The following is a 19,905-nucleotide window of genomic DNA, read 5'->3' as shown; positions in this document are numbered from 1 at the left end:
CAACAGATAGGACAAGTAAGTAGGATTTCCTCCAGTAGATCCCAGATCAGGAAAAATGGTGGGAGGAAAACCTAAAGAGGACATTATTGGGACAATAGACTGTTTTGGAGTATGATTTGTGGGTTAGATAATAGTTTGTATCAGTGTTGAATTTCTGTATTTTGGCTGGGCTCATTGGCTCAAACCTGTAATCCCAGCACTTTAGGAGGCTGAGGCAGGTGGATCGTTGGAGCCCAGTTCAAAACGAACCCTGGGCCACATACGTAGCAATACCTTATGTCAAGAAAACAAAACAAAACAACAACAACAACAACAACAACAAAAAAGAATTTCTGGGGTTTCTTGTTTTGTTTTTTTGAGACAGAGTCTTGCTCTGTCATCCAGGCTGGAGTGCAGTGGTGTGATCTTGGCTCACTGCAAGCTCCACCTCCTGGGTTCAAGTGATTCTTCTGCCTCAGCCTCCTGAGTAGCTGGGATTACAGGTGCATGCCACCATGCCTGGCTAATTTCTGTATTTTTAGGAGAGACAGGGTTTTACCATGTTAGCCAGGCTGGTCTCGAATTCCTGACTTCAAGTTATCTGCCCACTTAGGCCTCCCAAAGTGCTGGGATTACAGGTGTGAACCATTGCACCAGGCCAATTTTTCTGGATTTTGAATAATGTCCTGGGGTTTTATAAGAGAAAGTTCCTTATTTTTAGGAAATAAGTTTGAAACATTTCTGGAAAAATAAGTATATGTACTTTGATCTCAGCAGTTATTGGAATTAATTCCAAGAAAATAATTAGACATGTTCTAAGGTGAAAATACTGAATTATTCTTTCTATGAATAGTTACAAAAAATTGGAAATAACCTAGTATCTGATAACAAGGAGTTGTGTAAGTAAATCATGGCACATTCATGCAGTGAAATACTATGCAGCCCTTAAAAGTTTTGTCGTTGGTCTGTATTTACACAGTGAGATGTTTCTAGTTGTATTAGTGGAGGTTTTTTGGTTGCAAGAAACAGAGTCTGGCCGGGTGCAGTGGCTCACACCTATAATCCCAGCACTTTAGGAGGCCGAGACGGGTGGATCACAAGGTCAGGAGTTCGAGATCAGCCTGACCAACATGGTGAAACCCTGTCTCTCTAAAAATACAAAAATTAGCGAGGCACGGTGGCGCATACCTGTAGTCCCAGCTACTTGGGTGGCTGAGGCAGAAGAATGGCTTGAACCCAAGAGGCGGAGGTTGCAGTGAGCTGAGGTTGCGCCACTGCACTCCAGCCTGGGCAACAGAGCGACACTCCGTCTCAAAAAAAAGAAATAGGCCAACTTACATAGGCTACCTTAAATAGCTGAGGTAGGTCATAGAAACAAATCAACATTTGAGAAACCCCTAGAAAGGAGAGATAACTCTGGAAATCTCAACCTTTTTAAAACCTTCCTTCTTTCTAGGGCATTGTCGCATTGTCATTAAAGTGATTCCATTTTAGGACCTGCAGTTTCCTGATTCAGAGTTTAAATTCCAAAAAAAAAAAAAAAAGCAAAAAGATCTCATTGTCTAGCTCTTGTAAGGGGTATATTTACTTTACAGAGAGGTATGGAAGGATAGTTTGTGTGTGGATTAGGCCCATTCCTAGACAAAAGGAAACTTTTTTGTGACTTCGGAAGCTACCTCAGCTGTTATCTACCTCAGTAAGATTTTGTAAGAGGTTTTGTTTGTTTGTTTGTTTTTTAAAGCAGAATACAGTACTATACACAGTATGATTTAATTTTGTGGAACTATAGAGTGAGCTTTGGGGTGGGGGTAGAAAATGAAGAGTTTTGTTTGGATGTGTTAATTTTGAGATTCCTATTAAACATTCAAGTAGAGAGCTGAAATTTTTTGTGCCCAAAGTGGCAAACAAGTAACATCTGCCCTTGTGTTTTTCTAGATCAAAATCAATCCTTCTCTTCCTGTGACATGGAACTGAGGGGTCTCAACAAAGTTTTCTTTCAGACAGTTAAGAAAATCCTAAGCTTCTTTACTTGAAAAATAATGAGTGTTCTCCAGGCACCTGCACAGCACTCATTCCATTTGAGGCAGGATTTCCTGCCTGGCACAGATGCATGTTAGACTCAGTATTCTGTCCCTACCCACCTCCCCACATCTCTGTCAACTCTTTGTCTGGTATGTTAAGCAGTCGCACATCATCCTGGACTTCATTTTCCTCCTCCATAAAATTATCCTTGGCTTCTTTTATTTTGTTTTGATTTTATTTCTAATTGATCTTAATCAAATTATAAATAAAATCACCTGAACATTCCCTTTACCTTTTTTTTTTTTTTTAAACAGTTGAGGCAGTGATAGTTCAGCTCACAGTGGTAAACACATTTAAGAGCCGGAAGCTAATAAATGCAAATGTTTAATTTTTCAGATATCCACACAGAAGCAGTTCAGGCTGCACTGGCAAAGCATAAAGAACAGAAGATGGCTTTGCCCATGCCAACCAAAAGGCGATCCACATTTGTTCAGTCTCCTGCAGATGCCTGCACGCCTCCTGGTAGGTTTATCAGAGCCTTTTCTCTCTGACAGTTACTACCTTGATGTTCCTGAAATAAGTTCTGCTTTTTCTTTTCTGAGGTAAGAACCAGAATCTTCTCCCCACCATTAGAGAAATATAAGAGAACATTCTGAGGTGGCAGATTTTGCTTGTCATCTCATAACACACAAAAAGATGCCTTAAGAGTAAAACTATTCAAAACAAAACAAAAAAACTTTCCTTCTGAATTTCCAGTCTTTTTTTTGGCTGTAATCCCCAAACTTATGTAGTCATAAATACAGGCCAAAGCTTAGGCCAAAATCCTGCTGTGTTAAATAGCCACTTTCATTGTCACCAAAAATACTACCTGTAGTCATATATTTAATTCATTCATACTCCTAAACCAAATGCTTCATCTCTGCAGCAGGCATGAGAATAGTTGGACTTGGGACAAAAATTTTTATGTCATTAACGATTATGGAAGAGCAATCATGCAAAGTTGTAATGGACCTGCAAAATGTATATAAGTGTGTTTATGTGTGTGTGTTAATGTATTTTGTACACATTTATATATTTTTTAAGAATATACTTTTTATAACGGGGTCATGAGATCAGTGGGAACTAGGTATCTTCATCCCATCCCTGTTCACCAGACTTGAATCCTTATGCTCCCTAAGGTAAATTTAAGAGGTATAACTTCATATTTGAGGAATAACTGGAAACAATCTAAGTTGTCTTGTCTGTTTATAATCTTTCCCAGAGTTTTTTAAAACCTTTAAAAAAATTTTTTTTTATACCTCTCTAGTGGAAGCTCAAAACAAATTTTTTTTTTTTTTTTTTTTTTTGAGACGGAGTCTCGCTCTGTCACCCAGGCTGGAATGCTGTGGCCGGATCTCAGCTCACTGCAAGCTCCGCCTCCCGGGTTCACGCCATTCTCCTGTCTCAGCCTTCCCGAGTAGCTGGGACTACAGGCGCCGCCACGTCGCCCGGCTAGTTTTTTGTAGTTTTTTTTTTTAGTAGAGACGGGGTTTCACCGTGTTAGCCAGGATGGTCTCGATCTCCTGACCTCGTGATCCGCCTGTCTCGGCCTCCCAAAGTGCTGGGATTACAGGCTTGAGCCACCGCGCCCGGCCAAAACAGAATTTTTTTTAAAATCAAATCCCAGACAAGATCTTTGATACAGGCCTTTGAGACTAAACATAGTAAATCTATTTCAGAGCCTCAATATAGTGTCTCTCTTTCTACTTTCATGTTACTGGTAATGAAATCTTTGAGAACAAATTTCCCCATACTTTTTTGGCCTAAACTACTTACTACGTCTTTGGGGAGATTCCTAGGTTGCCTTGTGGTTGACTTTGATTTACAGCTGTCCAGTTGTTGAGCTGTTCATACTGATCCTATTCCCTGATCCAGATTAGTATTAATAATTTTCTTCTTGGTTTTGGCTAACTTCTCAGAGCATTTGGGTATGCTGTGGGCTCATTAACTGTGTGTGCTTTTTTTCTTCACATCTGTGGTGTCAGTATGTTTGAAAGAGAAATAGCTCTGTGGCTTCAAGTGTTTCTCAAAATGTAGCACAGGATACCTCTAGCCGGCTATCACCGTAAGACAGTTTGTGTCTATAATGGTGCATACCTCAAACCTACTCGTTGAAAATCTTGGATGGTTTCCCTTCCACATTAGTACAGCACAAGTTGGGTCCTCGTGGACAAAGGGGGCTCTCAGTTTAGTAGCTATTCCTTTTTGGCAGATTACACTGCAATGTGGCTGAGGGTTCAGTTGCAGTAAATGGCAAAGGGTAGGGAGCAGCATGACATGTAGTTCTTGGAAATAATCCCCTCCAAAGCTGTATCAAAGATACGCAGTTTCAGAGTAAATAGGCTGCCCTTATGGCTTTGGGTGAAATGTGAGAGTGCAGCAAAGGACCTTGAGAGTGTTCAGGAGTGGAAACCTTTTTTGTCCCCTTTTACAAAAGTCACTGCCTGAGGGGAATTCACCAGCTCTAGAAACAAACCGCAGCTGTTCATTGCTGAATGAGACTGTAGTCCTTTCAAATTCACTGTAGGCCTCTGTGTTTCTAGATGCTAATGTTCTCCTCTATCTGCAGCCTTGAAGTTGTGGCCTAATGTTCTCGATCATATTACGTGTTTTATACATAATAATTTCATGATTCCAAAGATACAGTCCTTTCTCCTAAGACTTGTATTCAGCAGAACAGAGTAATAAAAAGGTTCTGTACCCATTTATCTCCTGTTCTGGGGATCTCTGGATAGTATCTGAGAAGCCTTCATGTGCTGTGAGGGACATCTGTGTTGTCAAATAGAAGAGGAATTGTCTCACAACACGGGGAAACATTGAGTGCACCCTGCATAGTGATTTCTCACACAGCCCCCACATGGGGTATCTTGATGCTGTCATGCAACAATTACACACATGCCTAAGACAAATACTTTGCTCTAGTGAGGAAATGTGGGAAGAAATCTTATCATAAGTTTTCCATTAGCCCCTTTCATTTTAGGGAGTAGAATTTGCTGTTCCAACAATTAGGGATCGACTCCATTCTCTCCAAGATCTTAGGAGCTACCAATTGGCTGTTTTCAATGCCTATTGTAGTTTAATCCTACATCAGTATCTCCCAGAACTTGTTACAGCCTAACCCAGCGATGTGGAATAGGTTTTATCTCGCATATGTACTCTGATAGCCACAGAAACACTGAAGCTTAGAAGAATGCTGAGGCTGTGTTCAAGGGAAGGGAGGAGGAAGAAAATTTACATTAATCATTGCCATTAAAGGCTTTAAAAAAAAAATCAGCTTCTGGCCAGCTACCAAAGTGACCTAAAGCCAGGTGTGGTGGCTCTTGCCTATAATCCCAGCACTTTAGGAGGCTGAGGTGGGCAGATCAGAAGGTCAGGAGTTCGAGATCAGCCTGACCAACATGGTGAAACCCCGTCTCTGCTAAAATACAAAATTAGCTGGGTGTGGTGGTGCGTTCCTGTAGTCCCAGCTACTCAGGAGGCTGAGGCAGGGGAATCTCTTGAACCCGGGAGGCAGAGGTCGCAGTGAGCTGAGATCGTGCCGTTGCACTCCAGCCTAGGTGACAGAGCGAGACTCCATCTCAAACAAAAGTGACCTAAAAACAGTGTGGTGCCAGGCACGATGGCTCATGCCTGCAGTCCCAGCACTTTGGGAGGCCAAGGTGGGTGGATTACGAGGTCAGGAGATCGAGACCATCCTGGCTAATACTGTGAAAAGACATCTCTACTGAAAATACAAAAAATTAGCTGGGCGTGGTGGCGGCACCTGTAGTCCTAGCTACTCGGGAGGCTATGGCANCCAGGTGTGGTGGCTCTTGCCTATAATCCCAGCACTTTAGGAGGCTGAGGTGGGCAGATCAGAAGGTCAGGAGTTCGAGATCAGCCTGACCAACATGGTGAAACCCCGTCTCTGCTAAAAATACAAAAATTAGCTGGGTGTGGTGGTGCGTTCCTGTAGTCCCAGCTACTCAGGAGGCTGAGGCAGGGGAATCTCTTGAACCCGGGAGGCAGAGGTCGCAGTGAGCTGAGATCGTGCCGTTGCACTCCAGCCTAGGTGACAGAGCGAGACTCCATCTCAAACAAAAGTGACCTAAAAACAGTGTGGTGCCAGGCACGATGGCTCATGCCTGCAGTCCCAGCACTTTGGGAGGCCAAGGTGGGTGGATTACGAGGTCAGGAGATCGAGACCATCCTGGCTAATACTGTGAAAAGACATCTCTACTGAAAATACAAAAAATTAGCTGGGCGTGGTGGCGGCACCTGTAGTCCTAGCTACTCGGGAGGCTATGGCAGGAGAATGGTGTGAACCCAGGAGATAGAGCTTGCAGTGAGCCGAGACCGTGCCACTGCACTCCAACCTGGGCAACAGAGCCAGAGTCCGTCTCATAAATAAATAAATAAAACAGTTGTGGCCAGGTGTGTTGGCTCATACCTGTAATCTCCACACTTTGGGAGGCCGAGGTGGGAGGATTGCTTGAGCCTAGGATGAGACCAACCTGTGCAGTGCAGTGAGACCCCATCTCTACAAAAAATTAAAAAGCCAGCTGTGGTAATGCCTGTCTGTGGTTCCAGCTACTTGAGAGGCTGAGGTGGGAGGGTCGCTTGATCCCCAGAGGTCGAGGCTGCAGTGAGCTGAGATCAATCCCCCATACTCCAATCTGGGAGATAGAGTGAGACCCCATCTCTTAAAACAAACAAACAAACAAAAAGTTGTGCCAGTCTTGCAGGGAAAAATTAGCCTAACATTTTACAGGAGTTAGTTGCATCTTTCTTTGTACACTGCCTGAGATGTTACAGCGTACATCATAAAGCACATCTTGGGTCAAGGCTCTCACTCTGCACTTGCTGTCCTGTATGCACCTGGTTTCTGGGATAACTTCTAGAGTGCACCAGCCAGTCAGCTTCTTTGGGAGGCACTCAACACATAACTGTTTGAATTACCGAATTGATGAAAATTTAGAGCTGCTCTCTTTGAAGGATTTAATAAAAAGGATTAAGGCAAAAAATATGTTAGAAATTTTGGCTTTATTTATAGTATCATATAGTCTGGAAAATATGGTAGTTGGCATAGGAAATAATTTGTCTTTTGTTCACAAATCACTCTCAAATGATGTCAGTCACCCTAAAATTTGCTTATTGATTAATTTCTATCTTGTGGATTAGAAAATTTGATTTCTCTAAATTGGTAGCAATCTATGGTTCTTTTAGTGCTTGTGGCCTTTTTCAGAGTCTTTTAGACTGCTTGAATTACTGCCATCCAGTTCCCTTTATGTGCTGAAATCATTTACTAATGTCATGAGGCAATTACCTCAGGTCTTTCTTTGTAGGGGTTCTTTGTGTAATGCTATTACTCATTCATATAAAAAAGCACAATGCAAAAACTACAGCATATATTTTTTCCCTCTAAGCTTTTTCTGCACCCTTGTGGACTTACCCTTTGCTGCATTCTGAGAGTGCACAGATGACCAAATAGACCACATAATGACCCTAAACCACAGTAAGCTATTTCAACTGGCTTAAATTTAGAAGTCTGTCTCACACAGGGCTCCGCTTGAGAGTAGCTAGAGTAATTCATAGGGCCAGAAGACAAAGAGAATTTCCTTCCCCCCCCCCCCCTTTTTTTTTTTGACACAGTCTCTGTCACCCAGGCTGCAGTATAGTGGCTCAATCACAATTCACTGCAGTCTCAACCTCCTAGGCTCAAGCAGTCCTCCCACCTTAGCCTTTCTAGTAGCTGGAACTGCATGTGCATATTGCCACACCTGGCTAATATTTTTATTTTTTGTAGAGATGGAGGTGGGATCTCACTATGTTGCTCAGGATGGCCTCAAACTCCTGGGCTCAAAAGATCTCCCACATCAGCCTCCCAAAGTGTTGGATTATAGGCATGAGCCACCACACCCTGCTCTGTATTTCTATATGTGAAAATGATACCCAGGAACATACTGGAATATTATCCTTTTAACCTACTTTAATAATGCTTCATGGAATTATAGTACATTATGGTATGCAAAGGACTTTCACATACTAATGACTGCCCTGTGTCATTTGTTTCTCATAAATACTCTGTAAAGTAGGAAGGGCAGATTTAGCGATAAGGAAATAAGCAGGTTCATAGTTGCTAAGTAATTTGCCCCAGGTCAGATAGCAATTGAGTGTCAGACTCAAAATCTTCTTGGTTGTGTTCATTTTTCCACTAAAGTGTCACGTTTATTTAGAAAATTCTTTTTACTTTATAGCCTATAATCCCAACACTTTGGGAGGCTGAGGCCCAAGGATCCTTTCAGCCCAGGAGTTTGAGACCAGCCTGGGCAACATAGCAAGAGATCTCATCTCTACAAATAATTTTTTAAAATTCCTTCATAGTACTAAATAAAATAAAATTTTATAAAGTTAGCAGGGCATGATTGTATGTGCCTGTGGTTCTAGCCACTCAGGAGGCTGAGGTGGGAGAATCACTTGAGTCAAGGCTACAGTGAACCGTAATCACAGCACTGTACTCCAGCCTGGGTGACAGAGTGAGTCCTCAACTAAAAAAAGAAAAAAGATATCCTCTTTCCCTAAAAGATACTCATGTATATGCATGGTACTGGAATGAGTATTTTTATAACCAAATTAAATAACTATTGCCTTCTGAATGCTTATAGTCCTAATATATGTCAGTCAGTTAATTTGAACTTAGAATACCTGCTGATTTACCAGGTTGGGGAGTCTTCCCTAAATATTCTAATTTTAACCTAAACCACAGAGTAAACAAAGTTGGCAAATCAGACCTCCATAATAAATGTGCTCTAATTAATACAGTCAGATCATTTTAATAGTGTATTTTATGATTGGTGTGGGGTATGACCAGTGGTCCACAATCGCTTGGGAGACTAGTGAATATCCAATGTTCTTTAAGCCAAAGTACAGTAAAAACCCACTGTATCCGGCTGAATTTGTTTCAGTGCCTGACTGTAAAATTTAAGGTTTGCTGATAAGGGTAATGTTATGGTTACCATTCATTGCATGCCCTCAGTCTACCAGTCAAAGGGCTAGGTGCTTAACATATATTTTTTTCATTTTTAGTTAATAGTCTTCTACCCCATTTTATAGATGAGAAAACAGGTTTAGAGAGACTCAATAACTTGCCCAGACTTCTGTTTTTAGACACATAGTCAATTAGATAACCTGAAAATTCTCTCCTAGAAGGATAGGGGAAAGAAAATGTTCTTTTAGAAATGCTGGATAAAAGGTAACCATCTTTTTGTAAATGTATACAGGAGCAAGGGAGAGTGATGAACACTGAAAATCAGAATGATGAGGTAGTGCTTACTTCTGCTGGGCTGTGGGGAGGAGAATCAGTAAACTAGGGACCTTAATTTTAACTATAATAATAATAGAATCTTGGGCCCGTCTAAGGTTGCCAGCTGGAATTAAGATCCCTGTAGGGACTTGCATCTTTAGCTGTTGGGTGAATTAGAAAAAAGGAACCTGTCAAAAAAGCCTGCCTGAGGCCGGGCGCGGTGGCTCACACCTGTAATCCCAGCACTTTGGGAGGCTGAGGCAGGTGGATCACGAGGTCAGGAGATCAAGACCATCCTGGCTAACACGCTGAAACCTCGTCTCTACTAAATAATACAAAAAATTAGCCACGCATGGTGGCAGGCGCCTGTAGTCCCAGCTACTCGAGAGGCTGAGTCAGGAGAATGGCGTGAACCCAGGAGGCGGAGCTTGCGGTGATCTGAGATCACGCCACTGCACTGCAGCCTGGGTGACAGAGTGAGACTCCGTCTCAAAAAAGAAAAAAAAAAAAAAAAAAAGGCTTGCCCGATGCCTGGCCTCGGAATAACAGGGGCAGGGCCCGCCCTTCCCTGAGAATTTCTGGTCAGTGGGTACAGAGTTTGAATGGTACTACCTGCCTGGTAAGAACTAAAATTAAAATGTGGCTTTAGGCTGATGATAACCCTGGGCACAAATTGTCTCTGAAAGGATACAGACTCCGTGGGGGGTGGGGCTAAGGGTTTCCACAGAGAAAGATCCACTGAATGTGAGCTAATAAATAAAACCACTGTAGAAATAATCTACCATGAGTGAGAGTGGAAAGAAAGCACCAAACACCACAATTAAGACCCTGAGCTCTGATTTGCTCAACACCTATCAGTGGCAGAGCTGAGATTACAGTGTGGAGCAGCCTGACTTTGAAAGCCCATTTCCTAGGTCACTTGGCATATTGCCTCTCGTTCTGTCCTGTCCTCAAGTAAAGATTTTCTGGTTAATTGTGGAGCTCTAACAATTGCTGCATATTTGATTTAGCTTTCAAATAGGCAGTAAATGAAAACAAGTTTCTTTTTACCTCAATATTTTCAATAATAACTAGTTTTGTAAACTATTTTTTTTCATAGATATGGGAAGATACCTAGAGAACCAGTGTTTGGAGATTCATTGTGGGTAGAGTGCCCTGGAGTAGTTACTAATAGTGAGTGGCCCTTCTCTCAAAAGTATCTCAGCTAGTCAGGTAACTCATGGACCTCTTGCCACTTAGCTCTCAGACCAATTTTTCAGTCCCTAGCCAGCTGTCTGTACACACAGACAGATTGTTATGGAATGCCAAAAATATCTGGGGTGGTTCTGAAAGTCCCCCTAACTCTTGTCTGCTGAATCAGTTACCTGCTCCAGTTAGGTATAGTGTTTGATTAAGCTGCTCAGAATTTGTAGCTCAGGTTAGGTTCTGGTTGGCCCTGCTTCCAGAACTAACTTTTTGATCATCTTTTCTGTATATTCTTTTTTTGTTGTCATATTTTGGGAAGTGTTCTGCAATCTTTATGTGCTTTTATTCCTAGGCTGCCTTCTTGGGTCTCTAAAGATTTTCCTTCTTTAGCTTCAAATTTTTCCCTTGTCTACATAGAAACTTCCTTTGCCTTTCTTTAAGGTATTTCTGGAAGTCCTAAACTCCCCTAATCCACCAAGGCGAGATAAAATGACACTCTTCTGCCTGACAGTACCTCATCCCACCGAAACACACATGCACACTTCTTTCCATGGGTTCTAGATCATATATTATTGTCCTGGTGGTGGTTTTATTTGTTTATTCTTTGAAGTTCCTACTTGGCAGTCACCTCCCATTTCCTGGCCTACTTCAGGTGACAAATATTGTAGTGGTTATTAGAATGAGTTCTTCATTTCAGTGAGTCTTAACTTACCTGCCATTCTAAGCTACAGTGTGGGCCTAATCTTGATATATGAACCCAGTTGTAGGAACTTAGTAGCAGGTACTGTCTTTCTAGGAGCTTGTCCAATTTACATAATATCCCTCAGGTGGACTGACTCTTAGATGTTACTGTCCTGTCACAAAGGCATATTTTCACCCTCATGAATCTTTTTGTTTTTGAGATGGGATCTCGCTCTGTTGCTCAGACTGGAGTGCAGTGACACAATCATAGATTACCGCAGCCTAGATTTTCTGGGCTCAGGCGATCCTCCCGTCTCAGCCTCCCGAGTAGTTGGGCCTACAGGCACATGCCACCTGTAGGCCTAGATACTTGGGAGGCTGAGGCGGGAGGATCGCCTGAGCCCAGGATGTCAAGACTTCAGTGAACCGTAATCGCAGCACTGTACTTCAGCCTGAGCGACAGAGCAAGACCCTGTTTTCAAAAAAAAAAAAAAAAATTCCATCATTCCTCTCCCCTATTATCCTCTTCCTCCTAGATTTCCTCATAATCTCTCCCCCACCTTTTTCCATCCCCAGGTAAACATTGATCTGTTTCCTGCCACTGTACATTAGTTTGCATATTCTTGAACTTTATACAAATAGAACCATACAGTCTTACTTACTTTGCAGGGGATGTGGATGCCTGGTTTCTTTCACTCTGTATAATTATTTTGAGAGTCATTCATGTTGTTGTGTAGATGACAAGAGTGGATCATTCCTTATTATTGCTGTAGGATATACTGTAGTTTGTTTATATAATCCTTTGTTGATGGACATTTGGGTTGTTTCTCATTTGTAGCTATTACAAATGAAGTCCCTATGAACATTCATGTACAAGTCTTTGTATAGATATATGCTTTCATTTCTCTTGAGTATATACACAGGAGTGGAATGGATAAACAGTATAGTGTTTAAATTTTTTTAAATAAACATTTTTAGATAATATATTTTCTAAAAGAACAGAGCCATTTCCTGTTCTTTGTTCAAAGAACACATGGCTGAGGAAGAAGAGTGCTACAGCAGCTAAGAAGTTAGTAGGCTGGGCATGGTGGTTCATGCCTATAATCCCAGCACTTTGGGAAGCTGAGTTGGGAGAATCCCTTGAGCCCAGGAGTTCAAGAACAGCCTGGGCAACATGGCGTAATGTTCTCTCTACAAAAAAATACAAAACATTAGCTGGGCATGGTATTGCACGCCTGTAGTCCCAGCTACTCAGGAGGCTGGGGTAAGAGGATCACTTGAGTCTGGGAGGGCAAGGCTGCAGTGAGCTGGGATTGCACCACTGCATTCCAGCCTGAGGACCAGAGCAAGACCTTGTCTCAAAAAAAAAAAAAAAAAAAGTAATTAGAAAATTTAGCACTTTTCTTCCCTTAAAATCAACAAGCTACATGTTTTTGTTTATTGACTGATTGATTGATTGAGACAGGGTCTGGCTCTGTTGCCCAGACTGGAGTGCAGTAGCACGATTGTGGCTCAGTACAACTCCTGCTTCCTGGGCTCAGGCCATCCTCTCAAGTAGCTGAGACTACAGGCACATGCCACCACACTTAGCTAAGTTCTGTATTTTTTGTAGAGACAGGGTTTTGTCGCGTTGCCCAGGCTAGTCTCAAACTTCTGAGCTCAAGGAATCATCCGCCTCAACCTCCCAAAGTGCTTGGGATTACAGGCGTGAGCCAGTGCGCCTGGCCAACATGCTAATTGTTTATATGTTTACTAATTGGTTATAAATGGATTGTAGGCTTCTGGTGACCAGTATTCAATGGTGCCTTGTTAAAATCACAGCAGATTATAAACTGAAAGGCAAACTATGTTTTCAGAAGTGTTTTCTATTGTGTATTTGTTATATATAAGAGCTTAGGGGAGATGTTTTATTTATAAGTGATATCAGTCATGAGTTTATTTTTAATCAGAGCAGAATCAATAAGAAAATGATAAATTCCTATTAATTTAATTTTGCCCAAATTTCTACAAATTCATAACAATTTCCTGGGTGACAAATTGATTTTAAAATAGTAATATATTTAAGGGACCTTGTTTTGATTTGTAAAAAGATACAATCCCAGAGCAGTGCTACGTTTTATGTAGGCTTCACCACATGATCATCTTTTAACTTTACCCATCTAGTTTCTTATCTGTGGCCATAGGGTGACTTAGTCATAGTAAGCACCTCATTTCTCAGGTGGCATGATTTGGTATTATTGTCTTCTACCAACCGTTAGTCAGTTTCTGCCATCTTTCCTTTCATGCTTATAGGAAGAAATTAGCCATTTAAATTACTCTTAGGAAGAATTTCAGGTTGTTCCAAATCAAAAAGAAATACATACTCCTTTTAACCATTCTCCTGGGGATTAGAAGGGGCATTAATGTTTATTGGCCAGGTGCTATGGGCTGGCACTACTATGTGTGCTTTCTGTACAGTGTCTTTGTTCATGGTCTCCCACCTATGGTTAGGAAAAAGGCAAGTTTCCTTAGCTTGTCTTACAAGGCCCTTGGTGGCCCAGTGCTACCTTACTTGTCCGGTCTCGTCACCATGACTATCAGTCTTGCATCCTGTGCTCTGGCTAGTCTCTGTTTCTTTAATATCTTCAAAAAGTTTTCTGTCCCTTCTAAGCTTTCTCACGTGCAGCCCCCTCTACCTGACGCTGTACTTTCCCTACCTTTCATAATTAATTCCTACTTACCCATTAGGCCTTGGGTTAGGTCTTACTTCCTTGGTTGGCTGCCTTGATTCCTCTAACTCATCTCAGTCCCATAAGAGTAGGGACTATGTCTTCTTGCCCAATTTTTTATTCCTACCAACTGATGTAGTGCTTAGTGTGTTTGTCAAATGGACAAATAAGCAAACAGTCTTCTCAGATGGGTAATTTTATCCCCAAGTCACATAGCTAGTAAGAGGTGCATCCCAGAGTTTGAATGGAAGACACTAAAGCCATGTTTTTTCCACTATGCTAAGCTGCCCCATAGTTGTAAGTCATTAAACACTGAGGACTGGCAGACAAACAAGGTAATTGAATTGAAACAATACACCTAATTGCATAATTGATCCAATATAGAAACATAATGAAGGCCGGGCGCGGTGGCTCATGCCTGTAATCCCAGCACTTTGGGAGGCCGAGGCGGGCAAGTCACAGGGTCAGGAGATCGAGACCATCCTGGCTAACACAGTGAAACCCCATCTCTACTAAAAATACAAAAAATTAGCCAGGTGTGGTGGCGGGCACCTGTAGCCCCAGCTACTTGGGAGGCTGAGGCAGGAGAATGATGTGAACCTGGGAGGCAGAGCTTGCAGTGAGCCAAGATCGCACCACTGCACTCCAGCCTGGGCAACAGAGTAAGACTCCCTCTCAAAAAAATTAAAAAATTAAAAAATTAAAAAAAAAAAATAAACCAATTTTACATAAACCTAATCATGAAAATACTGGTTTTACTGTCTTTTGAAAATTGGGTTATTCTGATTTTAAACTTAAACAAATTAAAATACATGATATAGTAAAAGCAGCCTACAAATCCAATGGAGATTGTGGAATCTTGAGATAAGTTACCTTGAAAATACTTTATTCTTAAGGTCAGATTCACCTGTCCTATGGGCCCTATCCCGACTTCCTCCCTTTTTTTTTTTTTAACATGTTTGCTGAGACAGGAACATTTGCCTCCCGGCGTACAGTTGAAATGTTAGAATATTTCTGAAAATTACACAAAATGCTTTTCCTTAAAGGGTTACAGATATGATTATTTCTTTTTTTCTTGAAATTTTCTTTTAATCACCCCCCTTTTACATGTTAGATCTCATTCTTCTTTATGGACCTCATCACTTTATCTCTTTGGGGTCTGGTCACTATTTATCTCTCCACTCTCATTTTTTTGCCTTACTCTTTAAAATCTTTGGTCTATGTACAAAGAAGTACTTGAAATCCCTGACTGAGGTTGGTCCCCATCCTGTGAAATGCTTTGATAACTCCCATTTCTTAGCATCTGTTTTATCTTTTGAAATTATCTGTGGGCTTCTGTGTCTCCTGTAAGCCTTTTTAGGGCACTTACTGTGTCATAAGCACTCATACACTTCAAACCCCCAGGACTTGACATAGTTCCTGGCACATATTGTGATTAGTACTTTTCAAATAGCAAAAACAATCCGTCTCAGGCCTCAGACCTCCCTCAATGTGAAATAATAAGTTGGAGGTAGTACAGAACAAGAAGCAAGGGCATAGTCATTATATAACTCTCTGGGTTTTTTTGTTTTTGAGATGGAGTCTCACTCTGCCTCCCAGGCTGTAGGGCAGTGGTGCTATCTCTACTCACTGCACCTCTGCCTCCTGGGCTCAAGTGATTCTCGTGTGCTTCAGCCTCCCGAGTAGCTGGGATTACAGGTGCACACCACCATGCCTGGCTAATTTTTGTATTTTTAGTAAAGACAGGGTTTCACCATGTTGTTCAGGCTGGTCTTGAACTCCTGACCTGAAGTGATCCATCCACCTCGGCCTCCCAAAGTACTGGGATTACAGGCCTGAGCCACTGCATCCAGCCCATTATTTTAACTTTCTCTCTTGCTCTGGGCCTGCAGAATTTGACTTCTGGATTAGATGAGTTTTTTGTGGTTCAGGTTCCTATTGTGAGGTGCCAGCAGTTTTCCAGCCCCATTAGTTATGTGTTTGGCTCTTTGAACCAAAGGAGAACATGAACCTACGGTGTCACCTGAGTTAGAGGAAAGGATTCTGCAGTACTAACCACAGAGTGTTTAATTTTTTTTTTTTTTTTTTTTTTTTTTTTCTTTTTTTTGAGACGGAGTCTCGCTCTGTCACCCAGGCTGGAGTGCAGTGGCGGGATCTCGGCTCGCTGCAAGCTACACCTCCCGGGTTCACGCCATTCTCCTGCCTCAGCCTCCCAAGTAGCTGGGACTACAGGCGCCCGCCACCTCGCCCGGCTATTTTTTTGTATTTTTTTTAGTAGAGACGGGGTTTCACCGTGTTAGCCAGGAAGAATGTTTAATTTTTAAAAACTGAATGAAATTCAATCCACAAATTGTAAATCATAACACCCAGAAATCATTTAGAAAGATTTATCTCACATGAGACCAAATGCCCTCTTTAACTGTGTGCTTCTTAAGCTTACAACCCTGGAATAAATTCCTGACTTCTGTTTTCCCTGGATTTTGCTTCCCTGTATTTGGTTGAGTTTTTTTTCCACCGCCTTGCACGCTTTTCTAATTTAGGCCTATTTTCCTGAAGTCAGAGCCAAACTGAATACAGACATCAGTGGATTTCTCACAATTCTTCTCCAGCTGAAAATTAAGGAAAGAAATCCTGATGCTGTGCCTTTTCCTGTCGTGCTTGGAAAGCTTACCTATGCCCCCCGACTGGCTGCCTTTCCTACTAAGGCCATGAATACCTCCAGGCTAAGGATTGTTTACACCACTTAATTCCCCAGCACCTAGCTCACTGTTTGGCAGATATGTTTTTTGTTTTTTGTTTTTGAGATGGAGTCTTGCTCTGTTGCCCAGGCTAGAGTGCAGTGATGCAATCATGGCTCACTGAAACCTCTGCCTCCGAGGTTCAAACGATTCTCCTGCTTCAGCCTCCCAAGTAGCTGGGATTACAGGCACTCACCACCGTGCCTGGCTAATTTTTTGTATTTTTAGTAGAGATGGGGTTTCACCTTGTTGGCCAGGCTGGTCTCGAACTCCTGACCTCAGGTGATCTGCCTGCCTCAGCCTCCCAAAGTGCTGGGATTACAGGCCTGAGCCACCATGCCCGACCTGAGACATACATTTTTAGCAAGAATTAAGTTTTTATGTCTCCCTGTCAAGATCATTTCCTTAGAGACGAATAAATACTTTGTCAAAATCAATGTAGCATCATATCACAAGTAGAGATTCAGGAAATATAAGTACTTCAGTATTATTTGAACGTAAGTAGATAGACTAGAAAAATTTAAGCTTACAATTTAAGCTTACTGATTAAGCTTACAACAGAAAAGCCAGGAATGAAGTTTAAATGTTTTGAAAGAGTTTAAAAGAAAACAATTAAAAATTACCTGTGGGGTTAGGCTATTTTATTTTTGTAGGCTTTGGTCCATAGACTTTTCCTTGAGATTCTTGAGAAACTTTACATATTAATCTACCTTAAGAATGAGAATGTTTTGCTGGTGTTGAAACTGAATGTGTGACCAATGAGCAAGAACTGAAAAGTCTCTGTTCTAGGTAGGATCGAGAACTTCTTTTTTTCTAATTCCACACAGACACATCTTCGGCCTCTGAGGATGAGGGCTCTCTGAGACGCCAAGCTGCGCTCTCTGCTGCCTTGCAACAGAGCTTACAGAATGCTGAGTCCTGGATCAACCGTTCAATTCAGGGATCGTCCACTTCTTCATCCGCATCTTCTACGCTGTCCCACGGAGAGGTCAAAGGAACCAGTGGGTCTCTAGCTGATGTATTTGCCAATACTCGAATAGGTAGGAGCTGGATCTACCCAAGAAGTCTAAATTACATTCCATTTGGCTCCCAGTATCCAGGAAATAGTTTATGGTTTGTGTTAGGTTTTTCAGTATGGCCTAAAAAAAAGAATTAGAGAGAACATGACAGTTAATGAGGCAAAGAAGGAAACACCAGCAATACATTTGTCACAGGAATAATAGGTATCACCTGCATTATTGGTGCGTAGTTTTGCCCACCTGAAGCCATAGCTATTTCCATAAGCAATACTCAAGCTGCAAGATATAACACCAGTCTCAGTGTGGAATTATCCCAGCTGAACAACATTCGATCTATTCAAAGGTTAAAATATGTAACATCTTAGATTTTTCCCAGGATTGTTACCTATATTCTGTTAAACCAAAAACACTAAACCTGAGCAAAATCTATGCTGAACCAATATCAGTGAGGCCTTTTGTCTTGACTGGATTTGTTGTCCTTGCTGCTGTGATATTGCTACACTGAAGTGTGCAGGCTGAGGATATTGGTACCCTGTGAGCTGCTATCGATACACTGCAGATGCTACTGTATAGAGTGTAGCTTTTGCTTGCCCCTGCTTTATGTTGTGTGTGTGTGTGTTTTTTAAAGGGTTGTGACATCTGCAGATAAAGGTACAGCTCAGATCTCTGTTTTTGGTTAATTGGTTGTTACAAATTACATCAAGTAATATGTGTTAACATTATGTGTCTGTAATATCTTTCCCTTTTTTTTCTCGACAATCAGTGCAGTTTGGTGTCTTAAATTTCATCTTAGTGACCTGTCTGTATCACCTAATATATCTTTATTCTGTTAACTGATTTCTAAAAAAAGAAAAACTTGGAAAATTTCAATTCAAGACTATAATTTTTAAAGAAATATCTACCTTGAGGGTATGATTGCCCTTCTTAGAAACCCACATGCCAACAGCTGATGACTTGTCCTGCACGCTTAGCTCTGCCCTGCCCTGCCATTTCCTGAGCTTCCTGAAGCAGCTACAAAGATTTGCGTATTCACCATCTCTCCAGTCGTGGAGCAACAAAGCCATGGTTGCTGAGGTTTTATTTCCACATCTGTCTAAAAAAGACCATTATTACTTGTTAAATATATTATCCTAATACCCAGTTAAATTTTACCTGAATTTTTGTTAACAAGATGTTTCATCCAACCGTATATTTTTAATTGCTTCTACTACTCTGTGAAAAGTTATTGGTTCAGTTACAGAAACCATTTTATCCACATTATTGCTTTTTGGATGTTTGTCTTAACAGTAGTAATTAATGTTCCTAATAGAAAAATTCCAAAATATAAGTAAAAGAAAAGTAAAATAACTATAATCCTACCTCCCATGGATAATACTTTAGTGTTGTTACTGTAGTGTATATTCTTCTAGATTTTACTTACATATGTAAGATTTTGGTTTTGACTTTACAAAACTGAACTGTCCTAAACATAATGTTAATAGCCTGCTTTTCTTAGCAGTATGTGATGAACATCTTTTATATCATTACCATTACACTATTATTTTTATGGTTTCAATATACACTATTGTGTGACTCTCTGCCCTGGTTTATTTGGCTGTTCCTCTATTAAATAGTATCCAATTTTTTGCTATTATAAAAACTGTTGGATTGAACATGCTGGAACACACAGCTTTGTGCATTTGTCTGATTATTTCCTTAGGTTGTATTCCTATAAGTTTGAATTGCTGGACCACAAAAAAAAGTCTGTTTTAATGCTTTTTGTTACCACATTATCCTACAGAAAGGTATACTGGAATATACTCATGTTAGTATACTTAAAACTTTAAAGACTGTTTGACTAGTAATTATAGACTTAAGGGGCATAGAGACCTTACCCCCAAATCTATTTTAGAAATTGTTTGTATTATGCTTTTTTCCTTAAGTTTTACAAAAAACTTAGAAGAAAACATCTGGGCCGGGCGCGGTGGCTCAAGCCTGTAATCCCAGCACTTTGGGAGGCCGAGACGGGTGGATCACGAGGTCAGGAGATCGAGACCATCCTGGCTAACACGGTGAAACCCCATCTCTACTAAAAATACAAAAAAACTAGCCGGGCGATGTGGCGGGCGCCTGTAGTCCCAGCTACTCGGGAGGCTGAGGCAGGAGAATGGCGTGAACCCGGGAAGCGGAGCTTGCAGTGAGCTGAGATCCGGCCACTGCACACTGCACTCCAGCCTGGGTGACAGAGCAAGACTCCGTCTCAAAAAAAAAAA

At 41.4% G+C, this 19,905-nt stretch overlaps 1 protein-coding gene across 4 annotated transcripts in view; it reads left to right on the top strand.

Annotated features, from left to right (window-relative positions):
• DIP2B (DIP2 acetate--CoA ligase B (putative)) overlaps window positions 1–19,905 on the top strand; it is a 266,458-nt gene that overhangs the window by 166,710 nt on the left and 79,843 nt on the right. For 2 of the 4 annotated variants that reach the window (XM_017891751.1, XM_017891750.1), the window contains exons 4-5: window positions 2,398–2,523; window positions 17,462–17,674. In XM_017891751.1, coding sequence (XP_017747240.1) covers window positions 2,398–2,523; window positions 17,462–17,674 — 339 coding nt within the window. The remainder of the gene's footprint in view (window positions 1–2,397; window positions 2,524–17,461; window positions 17,675–19,905) is intronic. The other 2 variants (XM_017891753.1, XM_017891752.1) reach the window with 1 other exon arrangement.

Source organism: Rhinopithecus bieti, unplaced genomic scaffold, assembly GCF_001698545.2.
Source record: "Rhinopithecus bieti isolate Rb0 unplaced genomic scaffold, ASM169854v2 scaffold_21531, whole genome shotgun sequence".
Lineage (NCBI taxonomy): Eukaryota > Metazoa > Chordata > Mammalia > Primates > Cercopithecidae > Rhinopithecus > Rhinopithecus bieti.
This window is presented reverse-complemented; position numbering and strand designations above follow the sequence as displayed.